The sequence below is a fragment of the Xiphias gladius genome, chromosome 15, assembly GCF_016859285.1.
Source record: "Xiphias gladius isolate SHS-SW01 ecotype Sanya breed wild chromosome 15, ASM1685928v1, whole genome shotgun sequence".
NCBI classification, from domain to species: Eukaryota; Metazoa; Chordata; class Actinopteri; order Istiophoriformes; family Xiphiidae; genus Xiphias; species Xiphias gladius.
The window spans coordinates 21,038,864-21,056,493 of NC_053414.1; the positions used below are offsets into that span (position 1 = coordinate 21,038,864).

Below are 17,630 nucleotides of genomic sequence, written 5' to 3' on the forward strand. Positions count from 1 at the left end.
CTAGTGGTATGTTTACTGACTTTTCCACTTTACGCTCATGTCTTGTGACAATGAATAGAAAACCGCGACAACTAGAAAACAATCGACACAATCATGTCATTTCTGTTCCTTTGTTCGGTCACATTAGTTTGAAAGCATTCACCGGAAATCGTAGTATCTGCCTTGACGTCGGTGTGACGCGTTTAAATGTTGCGCTGCGCTTCCTCGCCGTGACCACCGGGGGGCAGTGAAGACTGATGAATTTCAACACATTCTGGTCAACAGTCACATCCACCTAGCTCCAAGGCAGGATAACCTTAACCATAACCTGAAATAGTGAGCATTTTATATCATCCACTAACATTTTAAAACTTCTGGAAAATAAAAATTGAGCAAGCGAGGGATCAATTCTTAATATCGTGAACCTTCTTTTGGACACCAGACATCAGAAGGTCAACCTAGTTCCCTTTTACATTAAATCCTACTTAGTAAAAGAGGAGATAATATCTACACAGAACCACATTCCCCCCTCTGATATTGTAAACAACCATTTATGAATGAAAGGAGTGTCATGTCAGACTGTTTATTTCGGTTTTTGGGACGTCCCACCGCCTCCCTTTCCATCTCACTGCAGAGTGGGCCGTATAAAAATCCCAGGAATCCCAGCCCCGTAGCAGACCTTAAAGTGTGTCCTCACTGAACACCCAGGATGTCAGGGATTATTCTCTTTCTCTTGTTTCTCGGCTTTCCTCTTCACGACACAGAAGAGCATGTCGTCAACGGTGAGTGTCAACTTTGCTTTAATCGCTCAGGATAGTGAGGATCTGTAGACCCATTTTTAACATTTTGAGCAGAACTGATTTTCTTATACCTACACGCTCACTTGTTGCTTTACACTTTTTTGTTAATGAGATCTATTAATGATACATCTTGTCATTTTTGTCACAGTATCGTACTTCATTACTTGCTTTTAAACACTGTGGGATCTTTATCTTTGGATCTAACCATTGCAAGGCACTGATCGAAATATATGTCACAGTTATTCTAAAATATCTCTAAATAACCCCACAAAAGGTACAACAATCTTAGGTGATACTGAAGAGTAGAATTTTATTCATTTTAATTACCGAGAGAAAAGATTCGATTTCCTAAATCATAAGAGAATTTGATAAAATGCTAAATTAGCAAGAGTTGACATCTTATAATTCTGAGGGATTCGATTTTGAAAAACTAATATTTTAGATGCAGATTATGATCAAGTTACACTGTCGATGATCGTCATACTGTAGAATGTGTGCTCAACCTCCAAGGACTAACAAAACATTTGTCCTACTTTATTATTTAAACGAAGGCAAGAAATATCTAAAGTGAATGTTTAAGGAAGGTCCACATTAAATGAACCCACTGTTGTAGTTTACTGTAGGGACAGAGAGGCTCTGATATTGTGTTGATGCTCTTTGTAACACTGTGTAAGCTGAGTGCAACTTTTTTTTTTGTCTGTTTAAACCTCAGAGCTGTACACCCTGATTGAAAAGGGTCAGGGCGGCTTCGTGGACCCAGCTGTGAGCAACCAGAGCAGGCTGCTGGTTAAGGAGCCCTCCCTGCCCATCAACGAGCTCCTGGAGAAAAGCAGCAAGGGCGGCGAGTCCAAATTCGCCCTCCATCCTCTGCCCGCAGCTGTGTGGCCAAAGCACAGCGACCTGGCCCCCATCACTCGCCACCACGCTCCCCACAACAAGAGCAAGAAGGGCCCCAAGAGCGACCGTCTGCTGGAGCACAACAGCGAGAAAGCCAGGGGGGAAGCCGTCGGTCTGCTTCCCAAAACCCCGCTGACGGGAGCCGCGTCTGCTGCCACCAACCGCACCGCGCAGAGAGCCGGCCACGACGCCCAGGCCAGCATCGGTCCGCCTCAGCAAGGCGAGCCGGAGGGACACCCCAACTCCCGACCCAGGGGCCCACCCCACACGCAGCCTCAGGCTCAGCCGCTTCACCCGGCGCCGCCTCCGCGGAGAGATCCCCCCAACCGGCGGCTGGACCCGGAGGAGAACCGGCCGGGGAAGGCCAGTCTCTATCAGTCAGGTATCGGTGCTGCGGCCCGGAACAACAGCCGCCCGCCTGTCGCCTTCAACCGGCGCTCCTCCAGCCTGCTTTACCAGTTCGACATCCTGAGGCGAGGTATAGCAGGACTTGTATCCTGACCTCTGTGTGCATATTAACCCGTCCACATCTTCGGGATCTTTGTGCTCGAGCAGTGTCATCTGACACACTCCCTTTCAGGATTACACGTGTCAAATATTGAAGCTGTGTACGAGTGTGTCCAGCTGGGCAGATCTTTGATGCCCAATACCAGAGTGATCCGAGTGTCCATTACATGTAATAGTCGGTGCCCTCTGACCTCTGATATTCAATATTACACAATCACAATGGCCAGTGAGTTAAACCATATACATTTTTTTTTATTAGTTACAGAATGAAAAAAAAAGAAGCAGCATCTGGTTATAACTTTCGTTCGTGTAAAATGCATTTCCCGCAAAGATAATCGAGCCTGGCCTTATGGTAACGTTTGGGTGGGAACGCACGCAAACTGGATTTCAGCTCAGAGCTGACAAAACTACAAAAACCTTTGGTTCACCTCATCCCTCATCTCTGTCTCCCCGCGTCTCCAGGCGCTTAAAATAAAGCCACGTTTGTTGTTGAAGGGGGGGGGGCAAGTCAGTCATAGAGTAAGATCAGCAAACACACAGAGTTCACACACTCAGTTGCAGAGCCCTAATGGCAGTGATGGTGTGTCGCCCCCCCCCCTATCGCCACTAATCACGACCGCTTCCCCTGGAATCTGGCTGTCAGCGTGTGGCTCCGTGTGCAGTCCCATGGTGAGCGGGGGGGGGGGACTGTTCTGACTCCGCACTTTAAGATGGGAGAACGGCCCCCGTCACACACGGGCTGCCGCCTCCTCCAGTCCCGGGGTGCTTCTGTAATGACAGCCTCGTCCTTTCTAATGACGCCGGCGGTCGCTCTCTCTCTCTCTCTCTCTCTCTCTCTCCCACTTTCTCTTTCCCCCTCTTCTCATCCCTCCATCCGTCTTCTCTCCTCCGCAGAGTCGGACTTCGCGCACGACGCCTTCTGCCTGAGCGAGTGCAGGAAGGAGAAGGAGGAGAGAGAGTATTACTGCTACAGTGAGTTTGGTAGGTACCTTCCACGCCGGGACTCACGGGGGGTTTACATGCCTCTGCCCCCCGGCGTGCCTTGACGTTTTCCGTGTCCCCCACGCAGCTGTGAACGGGATCGTACACGACGTCGAGCTGGTGCGTAAGGGAATACGGCTCGTCACGCTGATGGTGGGCAGCGACGGCTTCTACAAGATGAGTCGTCTCTACGTGGCCCCGGACAGCTTCTTCTTCAGGGTTCGCCTCCTGGTCCTGGACACCTACAAGTGCAGCAGACCCTGCCCCGATATCAAGCTCGGTGAGTGTGCAGCGCTCGGACGAGCCTCGTACAGCCGAGGGATCTGGCCCGCAGTTGTCCGAAGCCCTCGCAAAGGGACTGTCGTGCACGCCGAGTCCTCGTGGCTAATAATAAACACTGTCTACCTGTTAACGCGCATTACATTGCCGTCGGCTAACTTGTGTGGTACAGAATAAAAGGAAAAATAGCCTTTAATTGAGACTATATTTAGTAGGCGATTTCTCCGGACCTGTTGAGGGATGGTTCGTCAAGATCTGATTTTAGGTCTGTTATGTACCATGGCACACGTGCACGTGAGTTTGAAAATTGACATTATGCACAGGTACACTTCTTAAGACCCAGACATTTAGGGGTCCACAACCAGTTCCCACCAGGTACACTTCTTAAGACCCAGACATTTAGGGCTCCACAACCAGTTCCCACCAGGTACACTTCTTAAGACCCAGACATTTAGGGGTCCACAACCAGATCCTACCAGGTACACTTCTTAAGACCCAGACATTTAGGGGTCCACAACCAGATCCCACCAGGTACACTTCTTAAGACCCAGACATTTAGGGGTCCACAACCAGTTCCCACCAGGTACACTTCTTAAGACCCAGACATTTAGGGGTCCACAACCAGTTCCCACCAGGTACACTTCTTAAGACCCAGACATTTAGGGGTCCACAACCAGATCCCACCAGGTACACTTCTTAAGACCCAGACATTTAGGGGTCCACAACCAGATCCTACCAGGTACACTTCTTAAGCCCCAGACATTCAGGGGTCCACAACCAGTTCCCACCAAGGCCTCCCTTTGGTGGGATGTGGCCATTCCGTTTACCCGAGATCAGCAGAAGCAGTAACAACTACTTGTTTAGTGCCAACATGAAAATGGCTCGCTTGTGCCCCCTCCCCCCAGTAGCCACTTTTAACAGCATTCCCTCTGCTTGCTCCTAAGGGACCAGATACATCGTAATGGGCCAGATCTACCACCGGAGGCGCCACCTTCCCAACGACCTCCTGAGCCTGCTGGGGGGTAAACTGAAGCCCGGGGACGGCCTCCTGCGAAGCAACAGCTACGTCAAGAGGTTCAACAAGCGGAGACACCAGAAAGCCCTGGAGGCCACCCGCTCCAGGTGTAGGTGAACCGGGCACGAGAGAAGGTCGCCCCCTTCCGCAGGGGAAGAGACACTGCGGCTTACTCGAACGGACCGTAGCTGACCCCTCAGTGCTGTGCAAGAGAGAGAGAGAGAGAGGACATTTTGCAGAAGGCATGGATTTACTTTCATATGGACTGCTCTGATGTATCATAATGTAACAAAAGTAGTTTATAGTAGGGTATGTTTTCTCGTTTTTTGCATCACGTGGGCATTTTTTTTTTTCTGGTTCTGGGCGTGTGTGTTTAACAAATAGGATCATCGCAGCCCTCGCACACAATATAGAAGAGAAACTATTTTCCCGTGCAAACATATTGGCTTTTCAAAACAGCCACAGTTGCTCACTTTTATGTACTCTAGCAAATGTAGGGACCTTGGATCTCCTCATACAAAGTCAATATTGAAATCGTGCCAATCCCTTTAATTCATCTACGTTGCTTCTTAATTGCGAAATGTTGCATTGCACTGAATACTATTGTTTTGTAACACAACACAGTCCCGTGCATGTTGTCCCTGTGGTTGTTACTGGTAAGCAGGAAACGCACTATTATTGTTACAAGGTCCAAAGGGAGGGAATGAAGGGCCTGAAAAAGCAGCAACAAACCCCAGTGGAGGGGGGAGGAGGAGGAGGAGGAGGAGGAGGAGGAGAGAGGAAAAGGGGGAGAGAAAGAGAGAGAGAGAGCACAGGACCTTTGCTTGTCATGAGAGCGGCTTATTTTTCTAACTTTAATTATGTGTCCAAGATGAAATGTCTGCCCGCGTAGACTGGGACATCAAACAGGGCCACGCTGAAGGAGGAAGGGGTGTGTTGTTGTAGGGACTAAGCCATAAGTCTAATCGCAGGAATCTGATCCTCTCCGCACCTGGACACATGACTCGGAAAAGTGCCTCCATCGCAGCTCCGCTTTGGGATGGCTCTTGTTTTCTTGCTTACACACAAACACGTACTCCTTTGGGAGGGGCCCGAGCTAAAAAGGGGTATTTAAGGTATTTAGGCAGGATCAGAGAAAAAGGCAGGCAGGGGCGAGATGGAGGAGGAATAGAGACGGTTATGTAAAATGACACATGGGGGGGGGGGATTCAGGCAGGAGAAGGGGTGTTGGGTCTGTCTTTCTGAAGAAGCCGCTTCTTATTTAATCTGAAATCCCTGGCTTGATTGTAGTACAACCCTGAGCTCATGCTTCTTATGAAAGGGAAAAGATTTGCACTGAATGCTTACATTGCTTTACAATACACGAACCCAATAAAAATGTGTATTTGTTTTGTACCCCAGGACCCCGTGAGGACTTTATTTGTCTATAACCCAACTCTCCACTCACGCTATCACACACATCTGCTCACTGACTGAAACGTTGATTCTCATTACCATTCCCAGTGACTGCATGAGAAGGACCGCCTAAAGTAAGACACTCTAATTAGAGTTTAGCAACCGTGGTCTCATTCTGGCCTCCTGGAAGAGAGTCCAACTTGGGAACTTGGACATTGAGGCAGGCAGGGCTGAGCCTCTTTTCTCCCCCCTCTGTCCGTCTGTCAGCTTGAGAGTAAGTTCCCAGGCTCGATGAAGCCTCTATCTGGGATCAGCGCTGGAGGGAACAGATGCAGGCGGGCAGGAAACAGGAGCCTGCTCCACATCTTGGCTACTATCGCAGCGGGAGGACATTCCTCATCGCAGAGGATGTAAAGGAGGAGGGGGGGGGGGGGGGGGGTATCTCCAAGTTGTTTCCTGTGTGATAGCCCCCAAGCCACAAGATGGGAGTGAGAGAAAGAGACAAGGGTGGTGGACTGAAACCACTTTGGGCTTGAGGTCATCTGCGGTGCTTCCAGCATCTATGTGAGCCTCTGGATTCATTTAGTGGTTTGAGTGGGGAGTTAAGAGGGGGAGGTGGGGGAGAAGGATGTGAGAGGAGAGAGAAAGGTCAACCTTAGAGGTGGCTCTTGCTTGTAATGTTTGTAATTTGATCACAGGGAGAGTTTGGATGAGTTTTGTATGGGGGTTATGACCTTGTCCTTCAGCGCTTGTGAGCAGCTGGCTCAAAACACTTCCCTGAAAGCTCAAATGAGTGACAAGAGCTAAGCTAAGGTTTGAACTTGCTTACGGGGCCGGATTAACACACTATGGGATCCTGGGGAAATAATTAGTTGCTCATTGCCCGAATCGTTTCTCCCACTCCCTGTGCATTGTGTATGTATTAGTTGGTAATTCAGCTGTTGAACTAGAACAAACGTAGATTTATTTAATAGAATACTGAAATAACATCCGGGCCCCTTTACAAGATGGAGCCTAAAGGATAGGTAATAATACATGTGCTGTATCATCTCAGTTCATAATGTGCATAGCTTTTTATATACAGTATTAGAAAACACATGTATATTTATTAAAATTACAATCTATTGCCACATGGTCAACCTGGAGTCTTTGGGCTCCCTGAAGGTCTGGGGCCAATCCTGCTTTATTGCCGTGCAGTTCTCTCCTGGTATTTAATTAAAAAAACAAAAACAAAAAAAACAAAAAACTGCAATATCCTAATCCTAGATTGTTTTCAGCATATTTCCTTTAAAATATATGAAGTAATATGAATTGGTAAAGTCAAAATAATAAGTCAGCAAGTTGCCATTTAGTTTGCCCCAAGGTTCTGTCCTGGGTCCTAATCTGTTTGCCTTGTACTGTATCTGCTTTTTCTTGGTCAGATAACAAGTTATTTTGTTATGTTGGGGCATCTTGAGTCTTTAAAAAAAAAAAAAAAATTTTTTATTACAGACAGTAGTAGAGCTGAAAGGAAATGAGGAGAAAGAAATGCAACAATGGTCCCTGACTGGAACTGGGGATGTTGCAGGTCAGGGTCAGCATCTTAACCCCGAAGCCACTCCCTCTTCTCCAGCAAAACATCCCTGAACGGTCAGGCCCCTGCCTACAGTAAAGATCTACTCTTAGAGACTTGCATTTGCATATATATATATATATATATCCTTTTTTTCCTTATTTCTATTTGTTTTTAGTCTTTATTCTTTTCTATTCTTATTTAAGCCTGTATTTTTTGCTTTTCACGATATGAATTTTTTTTTTTTATCATGAAGCACTTTGTCACATCTGCTCTTGAAAGATGAAGCACTTTGTCACATCTGCTCTTGAAAGGTGCTATGTAAATAAACTTACTTATAATGCGGAAATGCAAGTATCGCATAATAATACAGTGCACAGTAGCACACTTGTATAGCCTGGTATGATGAGGTAAGATAAACTGCACTCCAGTGCGTCTGTAATGAGCAGAGGCAACAGAAGAAAGCACAGCTCTGGTGAAAACTGGTGTCAAAACATTACTTTATTATCTAGGATGAAATGTCCTATCAAGTACAAAAGAGAATCTCTTCAGAATTGCCACAATCTGTTAAAAACATAGAGTACTTTTTATCTGCAGTTTTGTTGCTTCAACATTACTCAAAAAACTGAGAACTTTTCATTGATATGAATAAATAATACAAGAAATGCAATGTCAATATAGAAGTTATGCTGAACTGGTTGGTTTCTTACAAAAAAAATAAAGAGTTACTGTGTCACTCTACCCCAGTCAAAACTTTTATGCTCACAATATGCAGCACTTTTAATATAAAGGGCAATTTCACCTAAATGTAGAGTTCATTTTAATTAAAGAGAAAAAATAGACAGTTAAAATATACAGGTGGGCTTAGTTGCTGGTTCAAAGAGTGAAAAATAAAAGTTTCTACAGCTCTAAAAATCTTTCATCCCTACATATGCGGACAGCAATACTATACAATAGAGATTACAAACAGTGGATGAAACACTTCATCATCATCTTACAAAGTGACGGACATTTGTGTGAAAGACACACAAACACAGACAAGAAGACAGAAGCTACATTATCTCTCAACTCTCATACACACACACACAAAACCTTCATGATTGAAAGTAAAATGTTTGCTCAATTTGAAATTGTTTTTAACATCAATTTAGAGACAACTGTTAACTGTGTCTTTTGACTGCCCCCTTCCTACAAAAAGGATAATCACACATTACAAAAATGTTCCCAAATATGCCAAAAAATATGCAGCTATAAAATTTTCATACAAACCCCACGGTACAAAGACTCCCCAGTCCCCACTCAAAGTTAACTCCCAGACATGCTGCCACAAGCCGCAACATAACTGAGTCGATGCTGAGTGGAAGAGTCCATTATCCAATTACTTAACCATGCTTTGAGGGTGAGTTGAGAGACATATGTGAGCCAACCTGTCAACTTCAATGAAATACGCTGGAAGAAGTGGCTGATAGATAAGGGGAAAGAGACTTACAGACTCAGCCACTGACAGAAACGGACACAGAGCTTTGAGGAGACAGTAAGTGTATGGAGGGAGGTACAGTACGTGTGGGTTAATTAAGCCTTGTATGAGTTTCGCCTTTCCTGAAGGCCTAACAGTCTCTTTTCCTCGCTGCTTGTCCTTGACCCCCTGCAAAAGGTCAAGTTTAATCGGGCTCAGAACTAGTTAACATTCTTCGCTTGCATTTCAGAAAAGCACAACATGGGAAAAAGTCAGGAGGAGGGCAGGATGCGGCGGGTGGGATGGCCTGTTCTGGGTGTTTCCTTCTGGAAATTAAAGGTGAAGGCAACACAGCCCTCAGACAAAATGAAGATCCTTTGAATTACTTGACTAGACCTTTTTTTTTTTTCTTTTTCTTCTTCTTTCCTTTAAAATCTAGCTTCTATGACAAATGGAGAATCTCAGCATCAGGTTACTGTGATAGGGAATGTAAATGAAATGTACCACTGACAGACATATTCCGATTCTATGTGCCTGGTTCATGCTTCGAACAGGGCTACACACCTGAGGGTATAGTAATAGTGTGGTGAAGACAGCTGGGTCCAGTGGAGATAGGTGGGAAAACTCACTGGTTTCAGTGGGGTTACTTTTTCTGAGTGACGAATACTCCTACAGCACCCATAAAAATCTGCTTTCAGGCATGCAGTTGTTAAATATGAGAAGAATAAACTGCAAGGTACTGTACATGGATGTGAAGCCTGCAGATCCTGCATATTTAGCCTCGTGTGAAGCATGAACATTTCTCGACATCTCGACTCTGCAGCCATTTTAATTTGAAGCAGCGACTAAGCTTAAATGGGATGTTTGTATCAGGAAAATGTGACAGGATGACATTAAAGTGGAACATCTGGGTGGGAAGAACAAAGCTGACACTTTGCTGGATAGGATACACAAAAATAGTGATCAGCCACAGAATGAACACAGCTCTTTCAGAGAATGCTGCTGCCGTGAAATAAGACTGCCACTGCACATCCAACCAGCCAGCTTATCAATTTTATCTGCCATCATGCTTCCCCATCTGGTTCCTTCTTCTCATGGAGGGGCTGCACGGGTAGGAGCGGCTGGCCGGGATGAAACAGGCTGCCAAACAGAGTCCGTGGCCGCCCTGCCCCTGGTCTGAAGGCGGGACTTCTCTGTCACTATGTCCCACTGATGCTTTGGATGAAAAGGGGCTTTTGAATTCACATCTTTCCCCTTAGCTCAGCAGCGGAGGTGTTGGAGGCTGGCCTCTTTGACACCAGTGCGAGCTGATTTTCAGCTGGGAGTGCGTTCTCCTCTAGGGAGGGCTCAGGTTCAGGTGCAGCCTGACTGGGACCACAGCGCTTAATCATTCAGAGGAAACCACAAGCCTTGTGTTTTTGACACTTGGTTTTTAGGAGGGAGCTAAGAGGCTGCTGATTGTAGTTTGTTGTTATGAGACCTACAGAGACGGGCAAAGAGAGGAGGAAGAAACAGTTGGAAAACTTCTTTTCATTTCCTTTTTTATTAAAAGCTTTACAATATGACAAAAATATGCACTAGGTGAAATACAAACAACAAAAACAAACAAAATAAAAACATGTATTGGATGCCAGTGGGTCAGACACTTTGACATAGACCAAGCAGCCATGTTGGTGAAATGTTGTCGAAGTGTATGATGTGATATTGGCCCAACAGTGTATATACAAGGGCTTTTTTAAAACTGGAGACTGCCAAGCTTGCCATATTTAGAACAGGAAAGCTGAACTACATTTTTCTCCAATCTATTTTTACAGTTCCTACTATTATTTCCTTTAGAACATAAAAATAGTCCTTCACAAAAAGATATAATATGCACATAAAATAACATTATACATGGGTACAGCCAATAAAAAGAAACTAGTAAATGTTGCATGCCTTTTTTTAAATTCTCAGCTAAGAAATGAGGTAAAAATGTTCTGCTGCAGCATGTTATGACCAATACAATAAACAACAGTTCTGTCAAATTAAAAGATAAGTTATCTGTGTGTTTTTGTGGAACTTAAGTCAGATTTCACAATAAAAATCAATAACTTTGTTTTTTTTTTTTTCTTTTTTCAAAATTGAATCTCAAGAAAGAGAATGACAAACTTAGCTAAACTTCATACTTTGCCTTATATCCAACTGAGACATAAACAAAATATCAGTCATCTGTTGCAAGAAGTGTAAGAAAATACATTTTCCCTTGAATGCTTTGTGTTACCAACATGGCTGCCCTTATTAGACAGTAGAAACGTTTTTTTCTTTCCTTTGCCTCTAAAATAAAAAACGATCACACCTACAGTGTGGCTTAATATATGCACTTTCTTACAAAGTTTTTAATGCTGTTTTAAACAAGTAAAAACAGCAACACCAAGGATAGCAAATTTTTTTGTTTTTGTTTTAAAAGTGACCCCGGCACCAAGGAGTTTGACATCACAATCTGCAAGAGAGGGAGAGAGAGAGACAGAGAGAGAGAGAGAGAGAGAGAAAGAGGGAGAGGGAGAATGGATGGTGTAAATACATGCGGGTGAAGCACATCACCGTTTTAGGCACGTGGATGCAAACCACTTACTGAACTTATTAAACACCAGAGCTGAAATGGTCATAGAAACTCCATGTGTGTTGAGATGAGACAAGACTGAGATCAACTATGAATACCTCCACTCAACTCACCATTTATCGGTTAGCTTCATCTCAAGTAAATAAACATAATAATCAATAAGGTAAAGCTAGATTAAACCATGATATACATGTATAAATAAATCAAACTGCAGCTAAATATTGCCAAAATCTTGTAGTGTGCATCCACCCAAAGCGATCACATCACGCAGTGAGGGCAATGCAGTGAGGTGAGTTTAGAGGCATAACCAAGCACAAAATAGTAGAGTTATTCTTCAATTCTTGCTTGAAATTAGTTAGTAAATATCTGAAATTAGTATCTTACTCACAGCCTGAAACCAAATAGGCCTGAAAATTTTGGCTTTTCATTGGGCTGGTTTCACTTTGGTATGAACAGTCTATAAATCCTCTTTAAAAAAAAAAAAAATAAAATAAAATAAAAAATAAAAAAAATCAATTAATAGCAGAAAATACACCTTCATTACATGGTGAAAGCTGAAGCAGACATGTTGCTATGGGTTTACAAACAGCTGACTGAAGCCTGCATGTGTGTGAAACGAGGATCCCACCAAGATGGAACAAGGGTGTGACTGAAAGCTCATACCGTGCGCAGAAAAAAAAGCTCGTGTCGGCAAACACATGTATCATGTCAACAGCACAAAACAAATGAGGCTTTCGAAGCGACACAAACATATGCGTCACTCTTAAAATCTTACATCTGTGGGGATTTTCCGTGTCAATGTTTTATGCTGACTTGTTCCTGAGAGAGAACTAAGCCTGCTGGTTGTATGAGCATTCAATCATGGCACCCCTCCAAAAAAACAAAACAAAAAAAAAAAAAAAAAAGGAAAGAAAAAAGAAAAAGGGAGTAGATGACAGAAAGGCGGATATGATGAACTCCACTAGTGTCTGACAATGTTTTTTTGCATAAGGAGGTGAATTTTAATGCTCTTTTGGGAAAAAGGCTGTGTCTAGCGAACCTCAAGGGAGGTCAGGGGTCAGGGTCAGCTACACAGCAGCACAGCTGGAGCTGCTAATTACTTGGTCTTCAGCTTCACACTTCATTCAGCAGGGTGGATACTCTGGGACTCAGGGGCTTGGCTTGTCTCTATTTTCTCAAAGTCACCAGCTGCCATTTTGTGCTTCTTTTTCTAATCCTTCTCTTCATCATCATCATCATCATCATCATCATCATCAACCACCACCACCACCACCACCATCTTACCTGCTGGCTTTGAAGCCTTTCAGCTTCTGGACAAAGAAGTTCTCCAGAACCTCGGCACACTGGTAGAAGGGCGAGTCACTGGGGTTGTAGTAGCGGCAGTTATCAAAGATTTTGGTCATGTCTGCCACAAACTCAGTCAGCTTCACGTACTCGCGCTTCTGTAATCTCTCCTCCATGGTAGAAAGGTCTATATTGAAAAAGAAAAAAAAAAAAAAGGCATTTAAAAAAAAAAACAGATTTGGTTAAAGATTGTACAGTATGTAATAGAAAGGAATAAAACAAACCCAACGGATGTAATCGTGAGATCTTGCCTATTTGCAGAAGCAGCAGATAAATGACTTTTCTAATCAACTTTTTTCCACACATCAGCATGTGTGCTTCAAAGCAACTGCAGCTTATGTGGCATTTCTTTGACAGACTCTCAAACATGTTTCCTGGGGGCACAGTTCATCACTATATATGTGACAGCAAAAACCCAGAACCTCTCCCAGCTCTAACCTCGATCTACTCAGCCTTTCAGATTAGTAACTGAGGTCTGACCGATATGTCATTCCTGAGGAGAGCGTCATTATCTGAGTGTCAATCCTGAGAGAGGGGGGGGGAGGGAAAAAAAAAAAAAAAAAGAATCCACACAAAATTAATGGAACCTTTGAGAGTCCGATGAATATCAGTCTAGGTCTCCTTTGAAAAGGAGCTTTCAGTGTTACTAACCTGGCTGAATCAAGTTAGAAACTGAAAAAAAAAAAAAAAAAAATTCTGAGTTAGCGAGGAAGCTAACTGGCAACGGCCGAGGCCTCATATAATCTGCTGCTGCCGGTGGGTTGCTCTGCACGGCGTCCCCGGGGCTGCGTTTTAAACAAACACATCCGACTCTTAACCTCCTTAACCCCCACCCAGCTGGCCGGGGGCTTACAAACCTCATGGTCAATATCAAAGACCTCCTTCTTCTCTGTCATCTGATTTCATGTCAAAACCCTCCAAAAACTACCAACGGCTGCAGCTACACCAGCCAAGTGCTCTTTTTATTTTTTGAAAATCAACAAGGTCTTTTTCTTGCGGTGGAAGGGAGAGGGGAGGACTAGAGTTTCCAGGAGCTGAGTGTGGGGCTAGTCCCTTTCCACAGAGAGCCCAGCAGACCCGGACCAGCTCATTAACGGTTTGTTTGTGTGGAGGTTCAAAAAGGCCCTGCTGACGAAAGTCCCCATTTACATGGCCGGTTTGATCTGAGTTGGAGGGCTTCCTCCCTACTGGCGGCTGTGTTTTAATGTTTAAGATATAGAGACTGGCAATCCCTAAATGAAAAGAGTACTGCTGAGGCAATTTTATCTACTGCATACGGAATGCTCAAAATCCCATCCCGAGCCATTTAGTCTTAAGTATCTACTGATTCACGAGTCACGATGTGATATTTTCCTACATACTCCAAAAGCAGGTTGACATTAAAATTAATGAGGCCAGTCCACAATGGAAAAATGTCTGAAGAACTCTGCATTCAGCAAATATGGCCCGGTCCACTGCTTTCCTTTATCGGCTCCCCATAATATTTTATATGTGTCCAGTAATTAATTTTTTATGATATAGTGTAGGGCTGCAACTTTATGGATCCTTTTGATAATCAACTAATATGTTTTTTTTAATTAATCCATTAATCATTTATCATGTTTATAAAATGTCAGAAAATAGTGAAAACCATCTCTAACAATTTGCAAAAGTTGAAACTGAAGCTTTCAGGTTGATCATTTTGCCCAACCATCAGTCCACAACACAAAGATATTCAATTAATGATGTTAAAAAAAAGAGAGCAGAGCAACTAATGCTTACGTTTGAGTAGTTACCAAATATTTGGTATTTTATCTTGATAAATGAGCTCAATGATTACTCCATTGCCAAAATTTGACAAATTATTGTTTGCACCTACAAAACGTCACTGAAATAGACGTAAAGGCTAAAGTGTCTCTGCTTGCTTAGCTTGCCAACAGTCCCAATCAACGGGGGAATGAGGTTTTATTTATTTTATCAGTTTTTTCCGTTTTTATGGTAAATGGTTTAATGGACTGCAGAGTCAATAGACTTTTCTAATCTATCGACCACTCAAAGCGCTTTTCTCATTCATCCATACACGCACTGATCTGCAGCCAGATCAGCACAGATAAAAATGAACGGAAACCAAGGTAGGAAAAAGCTGCCGACCCATATGGCAATGGAGGCTAATTCCAAAAAAGATACAGAAGATACAGAAGCTGGGAAACAATCAGTTACAAACCTTGTTGTCAATATTCACTATCGTGGTTATGTGCGTTATGTGGACAAGGCCTTTCCACATTTCCTACACTCACCCATTGGTTCCTTGATGACCCTGTAGTAGTCCGGGGCGTCATTTGTATCCACTGGCTCCAGGAACGGCCACGCCATTTTATGTGCCTACAGAGGAGGGAGGGCCCGAAAGAGAGAGATAAAGAGAAAGAAAAGACACTTGAGAAAGCTGAAACCAATGAAGAAAAACAAACATGAAAATGACACTGGAAGCAGGTGGGTCAACACAGATGTTCTCTCTAGCTCTCTTCCCCATCTCCCTCTCTATCTCTCTCACACATACACACGGACCACAGGACAGACGAGGAGAAAATGAGAGGAGAAGAAGTAGGAGGAGAAGAAAGAGAAAAGAAGGGCAAGCTTGAAACAAAAAAAACAAAAAAACAAAAAAACAAAAAAAAACGCAGAGGCCAGGCAGCTGTCCAAGTTGTGCTCTGGGGAGCTGAACCCATCAGATAAGACACACATAGAGGACTTTTGTTTGCTGCATTTACACTGTAGTGGGGCGACAAGGAGCTGTGTTTGTGTTCGGTCCTTCGCTGGTAATAAGAAGACCACTATGGTGCTAGTGCTGCTTCAGCTAGTGCTGAGAGACGTTGTGTACCTGCACAGTATATGGTACGGGGAGGTTTTACCCAGCTTTTTGGTTTGCAGAATTTAGTTTTGTTTGTTCGCTACCAGCAAATCCCTGCGGTACACTTGCGATGCCAGATAAGTGAAATGATCTAGCTGAACTGTAGTACCAGAGGAACAGGATCAACTTAAATGATCTTAAACCCTTTCAGGATAATATTCCTGATTTTTTTCTATACCGGTGAATCTTTGCCTTATGATTATAACAAACCTCTGGTATTTTTTTTTTTTTTTAACCATTTAATTCACCACTGCATCACTGCATACAGTCCACCTTAAGCATGTGCAGTAATTGTATGCATGTCTCCTGGTTACCTGTAAGGAACGCAGGGTTCTCCGCAGACCCTCGTAGTCCTTGTCAGTGAGAGGAGTGAACACTGTCATGGCATCCTCTGTCGACTGACACTGTGGACACACGTACTCGTCGATGTGGTTGGCCTCGCTCTGCAAGATGCCCACACAGCGGCCGTGGTACCAGTTTTGACACCGATCGCAGCCGATGTAGAACCTGGGAAGACAGGAAGTATGGACTTTTACTTGTGATTTGGGGCTGTTTTGAAAGCATGAAAATGTGCCGTACAAATAATTTTACTTATTAATGAAAAGGGCAGAGGTGTAGTTAGGTTAGCAAGGCAAACCAGCCCTAATTTTTTGAATTTCTTTGATTAGCTAATGGGGGATCTGGCAAGGTACTAGTGCAGAAGTATATCACAGACCAGGTTACATGACAGACTGTTTTTCATGTTTAATCATACAGCTCACATTGTGCATTGATTTCTTTATGTCTCACGAAGTCTTAATAGTGATATTTTGCACACTCTTAGCAGTGTAATTTTTCAAGTAACTTCATAGGAGTTCTATGTGTCCCTACACACACACAGCTGCAACTGCTTACTGGGACTCGTCGTAGGGTGTCTGACAGATGCAGTACAACTCCTCTGTGCTGCTCTCCTGGCCCCGTTTACACTCCACACAGATGTAGTCGTCCATTTTCTTGGCCTCCTTCTCTGTGATGCCTACACAGTCGCCATGATACCAGTTGGTACAAAGGTCGCAGCCAATGTAGAACCTATAGAGAGAACGAGGATACGAAGGTGTTGTCACTAATATCTCACAGTAGTCACCGACTGGTTTGCAGTGTGTCAACAAACTTACTTAATCGTGTTTTTTAAAATATGCAAAACTGTTATGTTTTTTATAATTAGGTTGTTATGATTAAGGTTGGAAAGAAACGGCTTGACCTACACTTGAAGATGGGTTTCATTTAATAATTTCTTGGTTAAATAGTGAGTGACGTTAACTTTTTAAAGATTAGTGACTGTAACTGGCCGATAAGAGTGATATCAACTATGACAGGTGATGTCCTTTGACTTCTGATATCAGAGCAGTAACGATTAAAAGCTACTGTACTGTAGGTTTTGATGTGGACGCACCACAGTCTGATGTCTGTTGTGTTAGAGCTACAAAATTTTACATGCAATGGATTACACTCTCTACATGAGGGTGACAGACAGGAACTAAAAGTCCTTTTAAAACATTTGTATTTATGTTTCCACCAAATATGCAGACCTCTGTAGATTAGGCAAATTAGGTAATGCATTAAAAAGAGATGCCTTTGTTTGAGCTGAGTTTGTGGGACACGTGAACTGATGTTAGAAAAAGGGGCAGAGTGGAAAGGGATACTGGAAATGGCATAAAAGGCAAATGGAGGGATTTGATAGGTGTTTTTTTTCTTTTGCTTTAGTATATGACCACATTGATAATAAGGTTAAGTTGTAGTTTCAGTTGTTTTCTTTTTAGACTACTCAGGAAGTCAGCAACATAACAGATGTTTACACATCAATAACTTTAAACTAAATTCTATAGCCTTTCCTAATATTGGTTCTACAACGAGTGCTTGCTTATAGTCTGAACGAATGCTCAGCACATGTTACTGCAAA

The 17,630-nt window shown here is 43.5% G+C and overlaps 2 protein-coding genes across 6 annotated transcripts in view; one reads left to right on the top strand and one right to left on the bottom strand.

The window, feature by feature from the left end:
- Window positions 1–676: 676 nt before the first annotated feature.
- LOC120800688 lies at window positions 677–5,190 on the top strand. 2 transcript variants are annotated; one of them, XM_040146967.1, is made up of 5 exons: window positions 677–761; window positions 1,492–2,154; window positions 3,078–3,164; window positions 3,253–3,444; window positions 4,388–5,190. In XM_040146967.1, exons 1-5 carry the CDS (start codon window positions 689–691, stop codon window positions 4,573–4,575), a joined length of 1,203 nt encoding a protein of 400 aa, XP_040002901.1. In that variant the 5' UTR covers window positions 677–688; the 3' UTR covers window positions 4,576–5,190. The 2 variants fall into 2 exon arrangements, with proteins under 2 accessions (XP_040002901.1, XP_040002902.1); XM_040146968.1 differs by having other exon boundaries at window positions 1,492–2,058.
- A 2,704-nt stretch (window positions 5,191–7,894) lies between these two features.
- The window catches only part of LOC120799754 (nucleosome-remodeling factor subunit BPTF-like), a 47,003-nt gene continuing 37,267 nt past the window's right edge, over window positions 7,895–17,630 (bottom strand). For 3 of the 4 annotated variants that reach the window (XM_040145095.1, XM_040145093.1, XM_040145092.1), the window contains 5 exons: window positions 16,586–16,759; window positions 16,006–16,198; window positions 15,081–15,165; window positions 12,745–12,931; window positions 7,895–10,341 (listed from right to left, as the gene is read on the bottom strand). In XM_040145095.1, coding sequence (XP_040001029.1) covers window positions 10,305–10,341; window positions 12,745–12,931; window positions 15,081–15,165; window positions 16,006–16,198; window positions 16,586–16,759 — 676 coding nt within the window. In that variant the 3' untranslated portion in view covers window positions 7,895–10,304. Of the gene's footprint in view, window positions 10,342–10,388; window positions 11,341–12,744; window positions 12,932–15,080; window positions 15,166–16,005; window positions 16,199–16,585; window positions 16,760–17,630 lie in introns of those variants that run through there. The other variant, XM_040145094.1, reaches the window with a different exon arrangement.

What these genes read in the sequence shown, in the direction of transcription:
- LOC120800688 (XM_040146967.1), top strand. Translation starts at nt 689, where the DNA reads ATGTCAGGGATTATTCTCTTTCTCTTGTTTCTCGGCTTTCCTCTTCAC. An exon ending in AGAAGAGCATGTCGTCAACG is followed by an intron (nt 762 to 1,491) that starts GTGAGTGTCAAC and finishes TTTAAACCTCAG; the next exon opens with AGCTGTACACCCTGATTGAA. An exon ending in GTTCGACATCCTGAGGCGAG is followed by an intron (nt 2,155 to 3,077) that starts GTATAGCAGGAC and finishes TCTCCTCCGCAG; the next exon opens with AGTCGGACTTCGCGCACGAC.